At 44.7% G+C, this 21,779-nt stretch overlaps 1 protein-coding gene across 1 annotated transcript in view; it reads right to left on the reverse strand.

Annotated features, from left to right (window-relative positions):
* Window positions 1–21,779, reverse strand: part of LOC137902933 (growth factor receptor-bound protein 10-like) — a 34,965-nt gene that overhangs the window by 11,556 nt on the left and 1,630 nt on the right. The window contains exons 2-6 of the mRNA XM_068747039.1: window positions 21,413–21,519; window positions 16,764–16,857; window positions 11,424–11,670; window positions 10,249–10,372; window positions 2,227–2,383 (exon numbers count right to left, since the gene is read on the reverse strand). Of these exons, the coding sequence (XP_068603140.1) occupies window positions 2,227–2,383; window positions 10,249–10,372; window positions 11,424–11,670; window positions 16,764–16,857; window positions 21,413–21,463 (673 nt within the window). The 5' untranslated portion in view covers window positions 21,464–21,519. The remainder of the gene's footprint in view (window positions 1–2,226; window positions 2,384–10,248; window positions 10,373–11,423; window positions 11,671–16,763; window positions 16,858–21,412; window positions 21,520–21,779) is intronic.

A 21,779-nucleotide genomic window follows, 5' to 3' on the forward strand; every position in this document is an offset into this window, starting at 1 on the left:
ATCAAAAAAGACGTGTGTAATTTGCAGCATTTTAATCGTTCGTGAGCCTCTACAAACTAGTCGGATCAGAGCAGATTCTACGATCCCATCATTTAGGGTCCACAGACAACAATATTACTTATATCTGTTCTGTGGAATGACTTTCAAAACAATATATTTATAGCTGTCAGTGTGGACGGCCCCCCCAGCTGGGCTATATTTGTCTTGTCCTCGGGGACGCAGCTAGAGCAAACATGGACCAATTTATTTATTTATTTAAAATCACTGTCTGTAGAATGCTTTAGGGATTGTTACAGTAAAATATGAATCTAGATTTGAATATTGATAGTCATACAAAACAGTTTGCACTGGAATTGTCGTCTCACTTTTCCTTGTCGTGCTTTGCAGAGCCGATCTGCAGCATAACAAGCAGCTCTTTTGCATGCATTTGCTCTTTCAATGTCCTCGTCCTTGAACACACTTACAATCCAAGTAGTAAATGTGAAGAAATATTATTTTACCAGGTTTAATTTAAACACCCAATCTTCATATCTGTAATCAAGCAATGTAATACCCTGTACACAGCACTGAAGACACAAACACGTCGCGTATCTCTCTTTTTGTTCTAAAAATGACAACGAACTGGAGGTCATGTCTTCTTATTTACCACGAGATTGGACTGGTACTACTTTAGCGTGCAACGACACAGCAAGATCAAATCAGCAGTTTCTGGGAGACAAATGCGGGAGAATGAGGTTAAATTCAGAGGGAGTGAGCAAAAGAACAACCGCTGAGATGCAGGGAGGGAGGAGGTGAGGAGAAATGCTACGAGATGGAAGGGGGGGGCATTACAGGAAGATGATGTCATGTATTTAGGCTGATTGCTGAGAGCGGCAAAGCCATAAGCAAAGTACAAGCGATGGACAAACACACAACCACACATTTAGAGCTCACACAGGCCTAACCTGCTCGCTGCGCACCACAGACGCCCAATTAGTGTGTGTGTGTGTGTGTGTGTAGGTGTGTGTTTTATCCTCTTTCTTGAAGTCGAGGGCATATGATCTCAGAGTGAGGCCGATTAGAAATGGATAGTGACAGGATGTTCCCGTTCAGCTCGGAAAGACACACACACACCTACACACACATACACACACACACACACACACGGAATGATAGCAACCAGGATTTAGTGCTAATTCGCAGATTAACTCACAAAATCTGGTTTTATTAGACTCACACGAGAACACAGACACTCATACATGCAACTTAGCGAAACTGTGGTCACTTGCTAAAAATGTGTTCTGGCCGCAGTTTGAAGATGAAAATGTCCAACTTATTTGTGTGTGTGTGCGTGTGTGCGTGCTGGATGCAAGCAGGGGAATTTCCTGTGGAGGGTAAAGGAAAGACTGATTGGCTAGCAAGGCTAGGGGCTCGTCTGACGGAGAACTGTGATTGGTCCAGAACAAGTCTGGTATGACGCTCCAGTCCAGGCCTCTCCACCTACCCAACCCTCCCCCCCTTCAATCTCTCTCCCTTCATCTCTTTTTCTTTTTCCCTCTCTCTCTCTCCACCTCACATTCCATCTCTCCAGTGGACTTTTTTCCAGAAACGCAGATCAAGCAGCAACGCACAAAGCAATCCTTTGACTCTAAAAATACGGCTCGGCGTAGGAAAGCCTCACCGAGGACAAAGACAGGCCCGGATAAAATAAAGAAATGAGAGCGACAAACAGAGACACGTTAGAGATGAATAAGCGAAGCATGGGTCCCGTGTTACAGCCCCCCCCCCCCCCCCCCCCCGAGGAGGGAACAGGCGTGCAGGCAGAACATGAAAAATGCTTAATCCTATGATCATCACACCTCCCTCCCTGAGCTGCATCGACAGCACCAGGACCAAATGAACACGGGTTCAGTATAGGCATCCATGCAGAGGTACACACAGAAGGGGTGTAGACAGACATTAAAACTCCAGATACAAACATATAGATGGAAAAGAGAAACCCAGAATGTATTTCATGCATAGAAAGAAATCTGCACAACTATCTTCTCTGCTTTGTGCAACGATTTGTCAGGCACAAATCCGGTTTCATACAGAAAGACAAAATACACATTTAAGATATATATATAGAGCAGATATTGGCTCATGTTTAGTTGTGCTGCGCGCATCTTAAGCAGCTACTTCACTGAATATGAACTTCACACACACACACACACACACTCATCACATTAACGTACACCACATCCTCACCGAGGCCTAGGATGGGGTGGTGCTCAACTAGTGTCCAGGCGCTGTCGTCCAGACAGTGGCTCTTGTAGACCAGCAGCTGGCAGACGTCTCTCGCCGTCATGTCTGCTGGGATCTCCACCACTTTACCGGCCCCATCCTCGCTCCACACCTTCACTATCTGAAAGCACACAGGGATAATGACCATGTTGACAAGAGCGATTCAGCAGGTTGAAAAAAGCCTAACAAGCAGCGTGGAGATGAGGCTCCTCCAAAATCCCCATCAGGAATTTGTCTCTGCAGAGAGAAAGGAAGCATGCATCAAAACAGAGGACACATTTACCTCCATATGAAGAATCTTTGTCAAGTCCACTCATAAAAAGCTGCTCTCACTCCAATAAGAGAACTGCTATAAAAAAAAAAAAGGAAAAAAAAGAAAAAGATGACGTCCAGACGGGTTGTCCAGCCCCTGAGCTCTCCGCTCAACCCTTTTGTCCACAGCTCAACCGAACTTCCTCAAACGCACCTCAGTAAACAGACATGTAAACCCATGTGAACAAATAACACGCTTTCTGTCGCATCCAGGGCAAAAAAAAAAAGAAGAAAAGAACCACTTTGTTTACAAGTTGGACAGCAAAAGCAGTGCTTTAAATATTTGTGCATGTTGTCTTTAAACACGTCCCCGATCGGAGCAGCAAGCTTCCCATCGTCAGACAATTTTTGGAGCACTTCATGCATCCAAAGCAACATTTAGATCGGGTGCATCTTTTCTGCACAAGTAAACCACAGACCAGCCGCTTCACACCACTGTATGAGCAGATTCACACACACGCACACACACCACATACAGCTCAGTCACACATACACAACGTGTCTGCACACCACAGCGATTAGAGAAACTTCACGTGTGTAGGTGTGTGTGCCTGTTAGCGGCAAGCATTCTACTTGTCTTGTACATCAGGCAAAATCAGCAGGGATCCCCGCTGCTCAAAAATCACATGAAACAGGACACAAGACTTATAACCAGACAGAGCCGGAGGGGGGGGGGGGGGGGGTCACGGAAAATCAAGTCAAACAATGGCAACACGAAGCGGCAATGCTGCAGCCCAGAAATGACACAGAACACGGACACGCATTAGCACAAAGACGCAAAGAGAGGCTCCCAAAAACAAATGTCGATGCTACAGCGCTCACAGGAAGACTCGCTACGCTCTAAAAGGAAAAAGAAATACATGACGCATGAGTTTTGTTTGAAAAAAGTTTCAGCAACATCAGAGAGAAAAAGCACAAAAGGTCCTCATCATTGCAAACTGACACACACACACGCAAGCTCACGACCCACATCCAGAAAAGAAGCACACACACACACACACACACACACACACTTACCTCCACAGCCTGAAAGAGGCAACAGTCTGGAGAGCAGGATGGCATTTTCACACTGAGACACTCTCCAGTGACACAGAGAGACAGGGAGAGAGGGGGAGAGGAGGAGGGAGGGAGGGAAGGAAGTCAGGAAGAGAGAAAGGGAGGGACAGATTGGCAAAGAGAATGCAAGAGAGGTGGAGGGGTGACAGAAGGAGGACGAGAGAGAGAGAGAGAGAGAGAGAGAGAGAGAGAGAGAGACAGTCTTCCCCTTCTTCCTGTGCTGGACAGCATAAAGGCTGAGCTGCAAGGAGTGGTATGAGCCGCTGTTCCTCTCCTTCCTCCTCCTCCTCCTCCTCCTCTTCCCACTGGATTAACCCAGTGTGGGGCGTTTTAAACGGTGAGCTGCTACCTGTCATGTACGCCACACTCTTATCTTCAGGGCTGCGCTCAAAATCTCAGCCTCCTACCCCTAAAGAAAATTACCGCCGTCACCTTTCTAGCACCGCAACGAAAGCAAGCCTCCCTAAAACACACCCAAGCTCCTCCTCCTTCACACACACACACACACACACACACACGGATGGAGCGTGCAAGTATGAAGCAAATCACTGAACACACACACACACACACACACACACGCATCTCTTATTCCTGTGCATCCACGACATTTTCTCTGAGCTGCCCTGCGTTTTTCATTTCTATCCCCTCCCTCGCTCTTCTCCTATTCCTCTTCCTCCTTGTCCTCCTCAGCTGGATGTGAAATACTATGCCCGAGTGTTGGGACCAGAGCAACACGTGTAACACACACTGACGGCTTAGGGGCTTGCAAAGAAGGCGGTTGAAAGGAAAGCGGTGGGGCGATTCGATCCGAAGCTGCACGGATCACGTGTCAGGCGTTTGGGCTTTGCCGAGGGGGTCAAGGGAGGGATAGGGAGGGAGGGAGGGCGTGATGGGGGGGTTGGTGGTTGCTCAGCAAATCTGTCCAGCCTTGGGGAGAGGTAGCGACAGGGAGAGCGAGAAATAGAAAAGGTGGGGAGGGTAGGAGAAGAATAGCAAGAGAGGGGGGGAGGAGGAATGTCAGTAATGTAATACTGAGTCATAATCAGGCTCATGTGTAGCGTGCAGGCCTCGCCAGCTGGCCTCCAACCGTCCGCACGAGAGCGTTGAGGAAAAGAGGAAGACAAAATGTAAACTATCACAACCAGCGCTGGAGGCTGCCTCACTTTTTTGCTCGAGTCTCACGCGGGAGTTCTGCGGCAAAGCAACATCTCGGAGCGCGTGCAAAGATAATGCATGTTCCTCTGCGTGTCGAGCACATGTAGAGGAGCGTCTGTGCACGGGGGGATGAGACGATCTTCTTTTCTCTACATGATGAAATTTAACTCACCTTGGCGTGTTCCTCCCTACTCTGTGCTCCCCTCCCCCACTTCCTCCTTTCTAACGCCAGCAGAAGAGGGTGAGGGGTGGAAGTGTACTGTGTTATTGGTCTCCTATGTTGCTTATAGTTACGCGCACACAGACACAAACACGTTGAGAGGGCTTGGAGCCACAGCATATTAAATTGAAGGGTAATGGACACGCACCTACATGCCTATAAACATGGCGCGCACGCACACACACACACACACACACACACACAGACAGACACACAGTATGTACGAGATCAGAGGTCAAAAGCAATAATCTGCACCAGAGTCAGGCCCACTTGACCAAGATGTTTACGGGGCCTTAAACCCATCAGGCTGCACATACAAGTGATCTGGTGGTTCTGAGCCAGCGCAGATCTAATCCACAGCAACACACCCGGCTGTAAAGGCAATCCTTTAAATAAATACAAAATCAGGTAAAAGATCTTTCACAATTATGACCTGATCATTTGGATTGATTCAGAGCGGCGAGGCAGGATCCACGATGGAGTAATTATACCTGAACACATTCAGTGGATCTTTTGTTCCTCTTATTGATAGTATGCTAATTGATAGAAAATAGTAACGCTTCTTGCTTTCCAATAAGCAAAGGCAATACTTTTTTTTTTACATTTAAACTGAATATGAATATTTTCTCTCCTTATGATAAAGTAAGGGGTGAAATCAGTTATTCTACTGCAAGTTAACACCACTTAAGATATTAAGTTAAGAGCTAAACACTACGTTATCTTGCAACTGCAGAAAGACCATCTGCTACAAAGTTCCAAATAGCTATCTGTCTGGTGGAGGCTTCTTTTTTAGACCGACGCACCGACACCCATGACCCACGTCAGCATCTGAACGCCGGTTTGGCGGTGACTTCCCAACATCGGACTATTACAGCATCAGCTGTCTTTCGTGTCTGAGAGCGGTCAGGTTTCCAGACAGACAGAGATGATTTGCCGAGCAGACGAGCCAAACTTAATTTCACCTCCCTGAAGCGCCGCAGTCCAGCCTCGCCGAGTGCGTCTCGCCTCAACACGGACACAGCGCCGCCTCACACGTACAGTAAAGCCGAAAGCTCTGTGAATGCATTCGTGTGCAATCAGAGAGAAACGCTGTTCTTTGCTGAACGTCTCTGTAGGTTCAGATGAAATTGAGGCAAAACAAATAGAACATGAAATCAATTTTTGACTGGCAGATGTTGAAAAGGAGACGCTTGCTTGGATTTGGCAGACAAGTTTGCGTGCCGATTTATTTTCCGTGCACGCAGCCATCCATATATCCATCAACTTTCATCGGATTTATCCAAAGCAGAAAGCACATATTTATCCATCTCCAGTTCCACAACACAACTGATGCCTTCTGCTAAATCTGGCTACGCACAGGATACCGTATTCCTTTATCTGAACAAAAACTTTACGTAAACGCACACAAATCTGTTGTCATCAGCTATTCTCCTAAAATCAGAGCACATTATATCAAACGGAATCACTTACAGTTCATTGATGCTTATCCTCATGGTTATATCTGCATGAGTTATATAGACAACTGAATAAACTCGAGTTCTTCCAGTCCTAAAACAAATTTCAATGTGTGTGTGTAAGAGAGAGAGAGAAGCATGGGCCTTCTGATTAAGCTTTTTTTTTTTTATGTAATCAGATGTGCAACAGTTACTGCTCTGCAGATCAGAAGTTGTGTGAAACGTAAACACATGAATGCCGCTTTTAACAATTAAACTCATCTCCCACGTCATCACAGGCGTATTCTGTCACACAACAAGCCTACAAGTCTCTCCTAACAGAGTTCTGCTGCCATGTGTGCACACTAAAAACACACGGACACGCAGCTGATCGGCGGCGGGGGGCGGTTTGAACACCGTGACTCAGGGCTTTGGTTTTCAGTTCGTTTAATGACACAGCCGCAATACATAGTCAGAGCCCGTAGGGTAATATTTATTTAGAGTTGTTTGGTTTTCATTGGTGATTATCATCTAAAACTTTATTTGAGTAATAACTAAACACTCAAAGCATTTTAACAGTTCTGATAAAATATTTTAAAACAATGAATTTCTTTAACAAAAACCTGTTACCTCTGAATAAATATATTCTCTGTAGTTATCCAGCATGTATTTATTCCTGCATCCAATCATTTACATAATTTATAAAGAAATATTCAAACTTTTTTAGGTAATTAGAAACGAGCACTTAAGAGTTCAGCAGATACTTTGATCTGTTTTATTTTTGTCATTTAAATGGCCTGTTATGTACGCATGGCATCTTTTGTACAAACGATATAAGAGATATCGTTTGCCACTTTAACTTTATTTTGTATTTTCTTACTAGAATGGAGGTTCCTAAAGACTGTTTTACACAGACTGTGTTTTACAGTACACAAAGCATGCATTTCGGCTGTGTAGATAAAAATATATTTGCACACCATTATGCCTACATGCAGCACATTTACTTCTTCAGATGCGCCACACATCTGTGCGATGGCCTATCCGGCATTACACAACATCGCATACCGACAGAAGTACTTGTGTCTGGCGCTAAAAGCCGCGTCTGCCGCTGGTCTTAAGTGATAAGATCAGCGAAGGGTTCATTCAATCATCTGAGGACGAGCCGTGGCTCATTTTAGGTATTAGAGTGAATTAAAGGGCATTATACTTCCACACACAGCCACTGAGTGAGTCCGGATTAGCTGCAATGCTAGAAGCTAAAAGCATGAAAACACAGCACACATTCTTCACATTACATTTTATTATGATTATTTAATGTCATTATTAACATTTTTCTCTTCTCCTTTTCCTCTTTCCTATCTTGTATTAATAATTATCAGCAGGGATCAGTCAAGTACTTCTGACCCTGAAAATAAAGTCACCAGAGGAAAATTCAAGTATCGCGAAAGTCATTAGAATACATTTAAATTGTTTTAGAATATAAAAAAAAACGACATTAACGATGCTTTTGTTTTGTCGACTGGACGTTTCTCATTTGTTCATCCGTTTGTTGTTAGCTGAGGCAAGGTGTGTAGTTGAAGCTTTTGGCTTTTTGATAACGCTTCTTTCTTCCTCCATTCTTTCTTTAAACAAATAAATTCACAGACACATCGATGGACTGAACTGGACATTCAGGACAATCCAGCGTTGCGTATTTCAGCCTGGACTGCCACGTCTCTCCCTGTAATCTCAGCACTAAATTTACTCCATTTATTGCTGTTATAATTATTCATAAATGTGAAACAATTAAATTATAGAGGAGCCGCTCCTTTACACTTTTGTCTTCCCACGATGCATGTCACTTCCAGCCACCTCCGCTGAGTCTTTGCCCAAAAGCGTCTTCTCTGCTACAGACTATGATTAACATCTGGATGAGGGAATGTTGGAGAAGGAGCATTAAGGTCTCCCCCTTCAGCTCCAGGTTTATCTCAGCTTGTACTGGAAGAGTAAAATCATCTCCCTGTTTTTGTGACATTAAATGGCTTCAAAGAATGTCCGGCCTAAATCAACATGGTGACAGGTCATTAAAAAACTAGGTGCCGCCAGATCCCTAACCTATTATCTGTTAAATGAGCCATCTGATGACGACATATCGGCAATAATTTCATGGTTGGGGCGGGGGTGGACAGATACACAGAGAGGAATGAGTTGGTTCTGTAGCTTTAAGAGAAAATCCCACAGTCCCTATTATTTAAATAAACCCTAAATCAAATTCTAAATCATCAACTTAAACCAGAAGGGCCGTACAGATCCCATCCAGCTCACTAGTCTGTAAGGGCTCTGCAAGGAGAAAATTAATTACAGCTGTGGAAAATATATTTTCCATGTGGCACACGCCCCACAGAGTAATGGTACATGTGTCTTATGGTTATTTGGCAATTCAGTAAGTAATAAATAAATGGAAAAGATTCCACAGTCTTTCCCTTTATCCAGATCCATACCAGAATATAATTCTTCCTTGCTACGAGCGCAGCCCTTCTGCCAAGTTACATCCAACCCCATCAGCCCAGTTTATGCGGAATTAACAGAAATATTTAAGAAAATGGGAAGAAAAAAAAATGTCCTGGCTCTGCTCCAGGAGAATCCAGTGAGAGCACAACCTCCTGCGTCGAGATAAAAACCCTTATCATGAAATACTGACTGATTATTTTGTCTCACTGGACACGCGAGAAAAACGGTTAATGAACCCAATGAACTTCCAGTCAGTTCACACAGACTCAACACACACACACACACACACGCACACACACACGATGCTTTGTGCACACTGGCAACTTGCTCTCTGACTCCAAACCATGTGAGGTGATGTCAGCCAAACTCACAAATGAAGCATTGCCTTATCACATGCGCAGGTGTGCGTGTGAACCAAATGACACCACCTGTGTGTGCGAAGAAGAGAGGAAGCTGGAGTGAGCGTCAAAAATAACTTATATTGTTCGTGGTGGGCATCGTGAAAACATCTTTGAACGGGATGGAACATTCCTGGAACAGGGGGCTATACCGGGGAAGGAAACGCAAGGCTATGAAACACACACACACACACACACCTAAATGCACACGCTCGCGCTAAGAGCCAGGGTTGAATCATGTGAACCGGAAATGGGCGCCGGAGGCAACAGATTCAGGGAGATCTGACCTGCAGACGTTCCCAGCCGTATTCCCAGCTCTGCTACGGATGTCTGCACTGCGTCTGCAGCATCCTGGAGACATTGTTCACCTCCTTCCACAGCAAAACACGTCTGTCATTCTGTACGAGAGAGTGTGTGTGTGTGTGTGTGTGTGTGCGCGCCTCCGCAATAACACACACATTTATAGTCAGATAAACCCCCCTGGGTGAGATGTTGTGTAATGGAAGGAAAGACTGTCTACAGCCATAGTCAACACATGCTGCTCTGACCTGAAAATAACAGTCAGCTGGTTTCACAACACACACACACACACACACACGTGCGCACTTGTGATTGTGGACAAATAAAAACAACAAATGCAAGAAAACCAAATCTGCCGTGTCCACAGTGACACCGACCAGAATAACCTTCAGACTCTCAAAAGCACCAGAAGAGCATTCATTTCCTCGCTGCTTGTTGTATCATGTATTGTAAATAGTATTATACAATATATAAAATGTGCTCGCTGTTTTTGGGTGACTCTCAGCGCCGGAAGGGTAGCCAAGCAGTCAGAACCCTGCACTGCCTGCCTGCCTGCCTTCCTCCCGTCTGTTCTGACTCGGAGGGCGTAATAGTGCAGGTGATGCGATGTGGCGGTCTTTACTTGGTTCTCAGATGTCTGCGTGGGGCCGAGGACAGGAGAGCCTGCTGGGCTGCAGAGCTCTGGGAACGGGTTGGGGATGGCAGGCAAGGAGGCCGGACGCAGCTGGTGCTCCTCCTGCAGGCAACTGCAGAGGGAGACAAACACACACACACCGAATAAAGACCAGAGCAGTTACACATGATTAATATATATATATATATATATATATATATATATATATATATATAAATCTGATGCAGACCAAAAGAAAACAAGCTGCTGTTGAACAATTTTAAATGATGACACTCGAGAATAATTCTTGATTGATGACAGGATTTTCCAATCAGATGCGTAATCCTTAAACACAATCTACTTGCTGTCTGCCAAGGTTAATTCTGTTAACAGCTATGAAGAAATCCATTTATCCACAGCCTCTTTTTTTCCATGACTAAGAGAAGATGGTGCCAAGCTTAAGATTAAAAAAAAAAAAAAAAAAACTACGACTATCAGAAAAGCCATCAGAAGATTGCACATCACCTCCGTGAAACTCGCACAAGACCAGTCGAATGTGTCGTTCGCCCGTCGGACATTTTTCTGATGACGCTGAGCATCAAAGTGACACAACATCAGTAAACGAACACATATGTTTAAGTTTCCTTAAACATATTCAGTTCTTGTGCTATGATGACACAAAGGTTTGACTCATATGAGAATAAATCTGTTCAAATTTTAACATTCCCCCCAAAAAACATCAAAAGGCACCTCTTCTCTGCATTGTGTGAGTAAAGCTTTTATTATTTTGGATTTAGCTCAAGGAACAAAATCCCAGTCTCAGAGATGGAAGGGCCAACAGTGGGCACACAGAAAGGGTTTGATCAGACGGGATCAGTGTAAATCCTTCTATTATGATAAACAAGGTAGTACATGGGGTTACAAATAAAGTGGCAAGAGTTCAACCAATTCCACACTTCAGGGGCAAACATTACAAAATCTCATTAGCCAAGCCTGGCTGGACAAATCCATTCCTATTCATTGTTCTCTCTTTTGATGAAACATGAGAAAAAGTGTAAATGTGTGTGTCACATGTTGCTCCCGTAATCCTCAACACCTGCAGGCCCCAGATTCACAAGCAACTCCTTTCTTTAATCGTCACATGAAACGGCAAAAGCGATGCAGAGGGCAGGTCACGGGTCTACCTGACGGCCTGGATGTGCATGGGCTGGGAGTGTCGCAGCCTCTCCTTGGAGGGGGAGGGGGAGGAAGCCGGCAGCGGCGGCGGGGTGTGGCGACGGTGGGCCCGGACCGGGTGCAGATGCTGGTGGTGGGGCTGAGCGTGCATGTGGCCATTGTTCAGAAGTAGCGCGGTGTCTGCGTGTGCAGAATACACGCTGTCCATGGACGAGTTCATGTCATTCACCAGCTGCTCCAGGTCCACGTCGTCATCTGTAAACAGGTGGGATAAGAGAGGTGGTGCAGAAGGAGACGGAGTGAATATCCACAGCAATCAGAAAACGAGTGGGCATCGCTAATCGTCGGTGTGTGTGTGTGTCAGGGGCGTCAGTGAGTCTGTCTGGTTCTAGTGGAGCAGCCACATCCACCGATGAATAATAAAGAACCAGTGGGGTTACATTGCTATTTACCGGATAGACAGAGCCTAAAATATCGACTTTGAAGGGATGAAATCATCTGAAATTCAAGCCGTTATCATCTTGACGCTGGATTCCCTGCGGATCCTGAATTCAACCAGACCATCTAACCTTAACCCAGTACCACATTTTGTTTTTGGATATATATATATATATATATATATATATATATATATATATGCTTCAAGCGACCTTCAGTCACCTTAAATCCCTCTCTCCATGGGACACTAGAAGAACCAGCTGAAGGCTGGTGAATCTAGAATATATAATTTAGTTGAAACGCTTTGAATAATTTAAATGACATTTTTTAATCATGACTGACTGGTGGACATGCTGATAACTTCATTGCATCACCCGTTATTTTATAGCAGGGGATCAAAGCAGGGCAAATGCAAGTCTGCTTGTTAGCGCTCCTGCGGTGTGACGCGTCTCACATTTCATTTCTGTACTAAGAATGATGATGGCCCGATGATTATTCCCGTGAAGGTCAGAAGCTCGGTGACCTTTTGTCCCGCTCAATGCCACAAAATTCTGACTAGCAATTTCTACTCGTAATTTAACATACATGGCCAAAATGAAAAATGTTGTCAAGGAGCACATTGTGGCCCCAAAACGACGAGTGAGAGAGCAGAGGAAGACGCACTGGAGCGCTGTTTTGACGTTTTCATTCCACCTCGTGTTGGATTTCACTTTGGCGCGGATTTCTTCCGGCGGCTGCGGCGTACACTAACTTACTAGCTTGCCATTGGTTAGGATATGCAAAACCTGTCATTCACAGGGTTGGGTCGTCTGTCAAGCGCTGCAAGTCGTACCCAACAGTCACCCACAGGCGGAAAAAACAAACCGGGTGCTCTAGAGAGCAACACAAACCAGTCAGTGCTTGCCTTTGAACCTGCGCTATTATTAAATGTACTGCGAGCAGGATTGAGCTTAAAGAGATTCATCTTAATGCTGATGTCTCTGTGTAACCCATCTAAGCAAATAAGATCATCAGCAAGACAGACGCAAAAAACGTTTCACCAGGATCAAGCCCGATGCCTCCAGTTCGATCCTCGCTCCAGGTCTGCAGCATGATTATCTGTCACAGCCGTCCAGTTTCTGTGAGCTTTATAAATGCAAACGCTCTGGATTCAGAGATCTGGATCATTGCAGCCATTATGTACAAAGTTAGAAACTAAAATCTTACAGTTACCCTCCTTTACTTGTAGCTGCTTTAGTGAATTGGAAACATCTGTTTTGATGACCAGCTGTTCATTCAATCATTTATTTCAAACAATGAATCCGCCGTTTTTAGTGTTTCTAAGTGACTCAGCCGTTTTTGCTGAACTCCAGGGATTGAACTCAATCAGCATTTAACATTGCACATAGCAACAAAATTGTTGTTTCTGCACATCTTCCAAGTTAATCTTCACGGTCAACTGATGAGAAGCAGACAGAAATCACTCTTGAACTTAAAAAAAGGCCCAAAAATCCAGAGAGGCAAACCAGGAAAACGTTTGGGAATCCAAAACAGCAACACACATTGTCAAATATTGCACTGACAACTAAAAACCCTCCTGAGATATTAGATGGTTATCTGGGTCGACTTGCACATAGGAAAGTTTAAAACAGATTTAAATAAAAACCTCACGTAACTCATCAACGAAAAAAAACTAAGCTGCATAAACATAACAAATGCACATTTTTGATTCTGGACTGAACTGTCCCTGTAAAAACACAAGTGCGGTCTGTGTCCATGTGTTTCTGTACCCTGTGTCCAAAGCCCTTTGTTCCAAAGTGTGTCCCAACCCAACACCACACACAGAATTCCAGAAATTCCTGTAGGAATTAATTGCAGCACTCTGGGAACGTTCACCAGCCTGTTTCATGGCATTTGGTGGACAAATGATCGGCGCAAAGTAGGGCACCGAGACACAAGACAAGACAAGACGATCCTCAGACTCCGTGTGTGCCAAGCAGCGCTGATGAGCATGTGTATGTAATTATACAAAAAAAAAAAGGCTCATTGTACCGCACACACACACACACACACACACACACAGGGAACATCAACATCTAACCCACTGAGACAAAAAGAAGCCACTGTACCAAAACCAGCAGGAGACGGCCCGCTGCACCTCAGATCACAAAGGAGGTATGCATGACACATAGGCACACACACAGGACAGTCTAGGACACAAGGTCATGTGATACCGAACGAGGCTGGATGGGGCAACATGAAAGGGAAAAGCACTCGGGAGGTAAAGAAAGCACATTGGGACAGGCAGACATCGTCCGTGGTGCAACACCAACATGCTCGAGGCCTTTCCACAAAGATTTATCATGGAGTAGCAGGAAGGGCAGAGGTGCCACAGAAGATGACTAACTGCTGTCTGTCATCACGTAAATCATGTCTCAAAAAGTACTGGGTAGATTCTACAGAAATGAATGGTCCCCCAGATGATCCACCCGTTGAAAAGTCATAAAGAGCGCTGGTCCTTTGGCTCGCAGCCCACAGAGGCTCTGGCATGGACTCCTCATGTCTGAAACACCTTCAATCTCATTTCATCTCCGTTTAAAAAAAGAACTGAACAAACTTCTTCGGATGAATGAGTAGGTGAGAAACCGTTAAGTTGTCATTTGCAATCAAGATTTCATCAGACAGGTCGCAAATTTCCCCGTGTCACTTTTCCCAACCGGGAAGGTTTTCCCTCCAGCGGTAACGCTTCAAACCCGATGTTTAATTTAGGCAAACATCCTTTTGATTTGTGGAATAGCAAGGTTTCCTCTCCGTTGCTGGAGTTTTACATAAAAAAAAAAAACGTAGCCGAGTGCAGCTTTAAGAGGTAATGATGGTATTTGTTTGGCATTCCTCTCCCGCCTCCCGTTGCCCGATCCGCCTCAGTCAGGGAAGCCAGCGGACATATAGCATGAAAAGGTCTTCTCCCTCCCTCGCTCTCTCTCTCTAGCCAAACTGTGACTTTGAATGTGGATGAATTGCTGCGTCTGGCAACAAAACCCACTATACATCCGTGGCCAGTTCATTCCTGTGATATCCCAGAATACACTGAATGAGTGCTCCCTTTCTCTAGCCATGACAACCTGCAATCATCGGTCTCCGATGGCAGTCTAGAGGTTGGAGAAACGGAGCTGGATACTCAGGTTTTCAAGGGCAAAGTGCAATTCTGTTCCTTTATATGCAATAAAATCCCTCCAATTGCATGCGACATAAAAATGCTCTTTAGTTCTCCACAACAGTCCGACATATCCGCAAAACAATTCCTTCTATATGTGGACCACGTGGAAGGCCTTGGTTTCAACCAGCGCGCACACAAATCCATCACAGCATACAGATTTGCTTGCATGCAACCAATATCATCCATGGGTATGCATCAAGAGCAACAACATCAGACCATTAAAAGGACGCGGCTTGCACGACGTCCGAGCCAGGCACGGTCCAAATATAAAGGCCCACAGAATAGTCGTTGCCATGTTTGTACCTGATGCAGAAACCTGCTTTAATCCTCGTTCATTCATCCAAATATAGCGTACAACCTTCTTTACTGAGCACATCCGATCCAGCACTTCAATATATTTAGACAAATATAAAAATAAATGCCAATACCTGGCCGCCTACTACTTTAAGGCAACACCCTCAGCTTCTCATAATATGCTCTGCACTATTACGACTGCACTAAACCACAACACTTGTGGTATAATACGTAGCAGTGTATGGGCGCGTCTGGTAAAGGAATGAAGACCACTTTTGCTTTTACCTCAACCTGACTCCTTCACTTCTTTCTCCGTTCATGTTTCTCCATTTAGGGCAATTACGTTCACACCCAGAAAGCATTCAGACAAGAATGTGCATCCATCAATTCCAGTTTGACTTTGCCGTGAAAAGGTTTGCGCCGTATCAGCCCTTTCATTCAGCATTAGGGTAAGTATTATGCTGATGTCGTCATGACGATGCCATGGGATCTGCCTTAAGTCCATTTAATTCACTAAAACCTTGGCCATTCCAACATTTGTGAGTGTCATTTCGTCATCAGGAGTTTGTGTTAACAACAAATGGGCTTCCATAATTGGGATCCGGACATTTCCCCCCCCATTTAGGTATAACTTCTAATTATCTAATAAGGAATAATACAGCATTATTTCTGCTACGTGGTACATGCGCTACTTGGCTTAGCTTTGGCGTTGGGTACTTTTCTAGGTTGTTTTCTGTTTCGAGGACAGGGGAACCGCATTATTGCTGGTCGTCATGGCTACACAGTTCAAAACTGCTGTGATGTCATCTTCACACTCCTCTCTGATCCATCTCTCAGGCTGGGATTTTCTATGATCGTGTGCCGGCTGTCGCTTGGTTGTTTAATGACACATCGATGACTCTGACCAATCACCGATATTCAGTGATTTCTCATCACCTTTAAGCACCTTGCAGGAACCATGTATTTTTACTGAATGGAAAACTAAACCATAAACGCAAGTAGACTCGGTACCATGCAGTAAGAACACAAAACTTAGTCTTCTACATTAAAATTTTATTTAAAGACAAAGATTTCATTCTGAGGAACTGAACTTCCATGTTTTATGGAGTAACGTACCTGCAGATCTTCTACTCCCCCCGTCTCCCAAACTCATGACCTACGTAGTACAAGCAACTCTCTATAGGCCCATTTAAACACCCCATCCATGTGAAGACATATTTAACAGTGCTTCACATGAATGTAGAAAATGTCTGACACAGGTAGAGAAAGATAGTGATCTCCAGGAAGACAGCAGGAGCATTTTGTAGGCCAGAAAAGACAGAATTCTCTGTCTTTGTCTTTCAAAACGTAAATGGCAATGAGGAGGTTTGGAAGAGATCTGAACTATCTGAAATAGTTTGAATGAGGAGAGGAAAGTTACCATGGTGATGTGGCAAATTTTGACTGGCTGGGCGCTGAAAGCCTGGAACAATCAGTTCCTCGGGCCTGCGAGAGGAAGTGCGGTCCATGCTTTCCTGTCAAAAAAGGAAAAGAAGACATTTGGGGTTTTTTGTTGTTGTTTTTTTAAAGGCGAAGACCATGCAGTAAAACCATGCATGAGGTTTAAGATGTCAGAACAGCTAAGGAAGAGTAAAGACGATCCTTATTTAGCAAAGGTTAGTGAGAAGGTGGATTCATGCTCTGCTCTCGAGGAATAGCAAGCCTCAAGTTCAGACACACTTTGACCTTGTAGCACTCTTTATGACACCCCCCCCCCCCCCCGCTCTCTTTTTGTCTCTGCAAGTATGCGTCTGAGAGAACTCGCACTTGTGAAATTCCCATCAGGCTCTGATTTGACAGGGAGGGGAAAGAAGATAAAATCTTTACGAGAAAGAAGAAGAAGAAAAAAAAGAGGTTAGGCACGCTTACACAATGGCACATGTCTGGAGATGCACACGCACTCAACCAAGTTATTCACACTTCGTCAAATTAGACACGTCTCAACTCTCAAGGCAGAAAGCTGCAGAAGAATAAGCCTGGGAAAAAAGCCAAAGAAATTTACGATGGCTTTTTTCTAGGAAAAAGAACAACGAGGAAGTATTGCTTCCAGGAACAGCTCGTTGTCAGGGGTCGTGTCGTGCGTGTGCACACACACACACACACACACACACACACGCACACACGCACACACCTTAGTGCTTCGTAAACACCCATAAATTCTGGGAAAGAAGAGGCAGCCAAAAGCTTTCCAAGGACGGTAACTTCGCCGACTAGCTGGGAATACAACCAGTTCACAAAACACCCTTTGAAATAGAGTACGTATTACTCAGCATGTAAAGGCACCGCGAGTCAAATACTAAATACTAAATATTAATTATTGATTTTGTCCCTCGGAGGGCAATTTGGTTTACAGCAGTTTACAATGTGCAGTTTACAATGTGCATGCTTTCATATGCACAGAAAATTGAGTTCTGGTAACGTGTCAGTCTCCTAACGCCCCCCCCCCCCCCCCCATTTGTAAATCCGTCTTGATGAACTAATATTTCTTGGCCAAAGCCAGAGAACATTTGCTTCTATTTCTAACAATCCAGCTGCCTGCACAGCACGGGCCACTTAATGGCTCGAGCTGCACAATTAGACAAGAGAAAATGAGTTGCCATGAAAAGGGTTCATCATTTCATTTGTAAAGAACAAATTGACATTTACTAGTTTCAGCTTCTTAAATGTAAAGAGTTGATGCTATTCTTTGTTAGATTTTACAGCGAATTAAGTCTTTTGGTTCTGCACTGTTTGCCAGAACGTGTTTGAAAAGTATATTTGGGCAATTGTTTGGCCATTTTATAAACTAAATGAATTGTGGAAATAATTACTGGAGGAGTGTTTAGTGCCGTCGCCTCACAGCAAGAAGGTACCGGGTTCAAATCCTATCTGTGCGAAGTTTGTATGTTCTCGTCCGGTTTCCTCCCACGTCCAAAAACCTGCAATTTATGTGAATTGATTATTCCAAATTGATCTACGTTATGGATAAAATGTCATTCAGGCATGAATGCCATGAATGAATGTAATAATCATACAAACGCAGCACCTTGCAAAAATCATTTAGATCTAAGAATCCTGCAACTACAATGCTGTTCGTGCAAGGACATACTTGTCTTTTCTTTTTTAAGAAACTTGAGGACAAGGTCTAGCGTTAAAGAGGTTAAATTAAATTTTTGTTCAACATTACAGCCGCAAGACCCATGTGTCTGCCATTCTTCTTTCAGCACTGTCAGCACCAGTTTAGGATTGCCCTGCCCTGGACGTAGGGCTGTAAATGTGTACACTGTGTGGAGCTGGAGGAGGGACCGTGTCCTAGTTCTAGTAACAGATATCAGTAGCAGCAGTGTTAATATATAGCTACAAGTAAACCCAGGGAAATTCCCCTCCCCTTAGCTGCACTTGTGCAATAAAAGAGCCAGTTTTAACGGCTAAATGTCCCATAAAAACCTCATTGTGCATTCCCAATAATGCAGTTCCTGACTATGTAGTCTCAGGGCCGTGTGCTGATGTCTCAGTGGTCAACTGGGCCACCAAAATGTGGAAGACATATTTGTTTCGAAGCTGCAACTTAAAATCACTGGTGCCTCTTGTAAAAGCATTTTCCAGATGTAAATTGTTTTGCACAGTGAGCCAACAGTTTTGATATTACAAGTCTCATGGGTACAAATGGTGGAGTACATGAAGGGAAGCTTTCTTCTTGGACTTGCATGGCCTGTGAGTCACATGAGTCTTGCGTGTCATGTTCCACAATGGCATCATTCAACTAATCAGATTTTTCATCTTTAACTAGTCAGACGTTTTTGCGGCGGATATAGCAGATCAGTAGTCCTGTCCAATTCAGACCAAACCTAAACCCGAAAAATGAGAATTCGAAGGTCTCCACAAACAATTTTTTTTTTTAGCTAATTCACTTTGGAATAAAACGTTGAGCAACAATTTCCATCCCTTGAGACTTTAGGAAGGCCGGAAATCCTACGTGAAACAAGAACAAAAAGACAATGGACTTTGGTGGATCGTAACGGAACACAAAGGCGTCCCGCCTTGAAACAGCTGTGTAAATGGAGCTTCTCTGCCCTGCTGCCGGCACGTCGCAATTTCATGTGCTCTTATTTGTTTTGACAGTTTATTTCTCATCCCCGGATTTGGGTCAATGTTAGTTCTGTAGAGTCAGCAGAACTTGTTAAGAAACTCTGAAGCCCGGATTTTCCATCGTCTTGACGCACACATAAATAGTGATATTTGTGGAAGAAGCGCAATTAAATGCTTAATTAAATCCATAAATCAGCGGCGTTGGTCGTCTGAGGTTTCTGAGTGCTGCCGCTGTTTGTGTGTGCGCACATTAAGAAAATGTAGAAGGAAAGCAAGAGTGGCTCTGAGACATCTCTGAAACGGATCCAAAGTTCTCACACACACACACACACACCTACACACACACACACACACACACACACACACACACACGGAACTGTGCCCAGATTCCCAAACATGCTGCCGTTACATATTAAGTTATGCAAGTATGCAGAAAGGAGCGTTCATTTGGTCCTCGTCTACACACACCAAGCCTACAGACAGACCCCATGTGAGAGTGTGCCATGCCGTGTCATGCCAAGTACGCACACACACACACACACACACACACACACACACACAGAGAGAGAGAGCGAGAGAGGGCGACGTCGTGACCCACTTCTCTCCCAAACTCTGTTTTTACTCCACTAGATGCAGGGTGGAGGAATGTCGTTTTCTACGGGGAATCAATTCACTATTCACTGTAGCCTTCCTGGTGGAAAAACGTTTTCCTGGAAGCTACCGTGAAGCAGTCCAACTTCATGTCAGCTCCACGGGGGGGGGCTCAGCGGTCCCACAGTGGGTTTTAGCAGGGAGCTGCATTTCTTTTTGCAGCTGAAGCGACATCACCCTCACAGACCCATCCTATCCCAGTAAGACGTCACACACCATCAATCCCATTCTCTCAGGCCCGTCACGCGAAAAAAAAAGCCCACAGCTTGTTTTTTGTTGTTTGTTTAGCGCTCTATTTTTAGATGCTCTCCGGCCAAATTCTTTAGGTTGGAGCAGAGTCGGAGGGGAGAAAAGCCCAAGCGGAGAAACAAAGGGCTCATTCTAGCAGGAGTTGGACGGTGGACGTGGGGCCTGTTCTGTTGTGGTTTGCAAAGACGCCATATTTCACCGAACTAGGCCGAGAGTCAGTCGACTCAGAGCCACATGTTGATACACAGAGAGGTTTAATTCTACGTGCCAGGACTGTTCTCCAACTGCTGTCTTATAATCAGCAACTCAACAGTTTTCCACACCTCCATAAAGCATTTTAACTGTGTTTAAAATGTTTTTTTATCCCCAAATTCACAATCTGATGATAATATTAACCACGCAGCGCACTAAAACGCCCAGCAGCACACGGCAGGGGGACAAAATTAGCGACTGGCGTTTAAACAAAGCAGCGTTTAATGGCTCCAGAAGGTTTTTTTTTTTTTTTTTCCCCAGTAGTTGGAGACTTTATCAGAGCTGACTGAAAGAGAATACTGAACTTAGTTAGGCCGCGGGGCCGAAGCACAACACAAGAGCCATTCTAAATAAACGGCAAGAATGCGGTGAGTCTGCAGAATATATGACTGCCTGTTTTCAACATTCTGGGTTTTATTTAGACGTGAACTTTTTACTCACTTTCCGTTCCTGACGGATGAAGGGAGCGTCTTGCAGGAGGCGAGCAGTTGGGTAACGGCTAATTTAGCTTCCCAATTCAATTCATTAATTCATTTTCTTAACCGATTAATCCAAAAATCCCGACCGCGGGATCTACAGGCGAGCCCAGCAGTCTACGGTCAAGAAAGGGGGGGGGGGGTACACCCTGGACAAGCGAGGCAACAGCACGACCCACTGCGCCACCGTGCTTAATTCTGCTAGATGAGTTCAAAGATGGGGTAAAGACTTTCTGTTTCACTAAACACTGAATGAAGGTGGAAACAACATTTTTACTGTCAACCAACACACACACACACACACACAGACACACAGACACACACACAGGCTTACCTGGTAATTTGGATGGTGTAAGTAGTAGTCAGGACATCCCGCCAAGGCCATCGTGTGCCTTCAGTGTCCCCTCTTTATGGAGGGACACCCTCGGTGTCTCCAGCAGCCTGCAAATGAAGGACGGATACAAGACAGTTAACGGACAATAAAAGACAGGAAAGAATCAGATCGAACAAAAGGTCACAGGAAACAATGTGTGTGTGGGGGGGGGGTCCCAAAAATTTGCTTAACGGTAAAGGAAGACGCGAGCGATGAGGTAATGGACCAAGAAGACATGAACGGACAAAGTTGTCGAGTTGGAATCTGGGCCAAACACCAGGCAGGAGCTTTGTAAGAGCTGCAGGTCTGCAGGCCTGAAGGCCTCTCT

Source organism: Brachionichthys hirsutus, chromosome 13 (assembly GCF_040956055.1).
Source record: "Brachionichthys hirsutus isolate HB-005 chromosome 13, CSIRO-AGI_Bhir_v1, whole genome shotgun sequence".
NCBI lineage: Eukaryota > Metazoa > Chordata > Actinopteri > Lophiiformes > Brachionichthyidae > Brachionichthys > Brachionichthys hirsutus.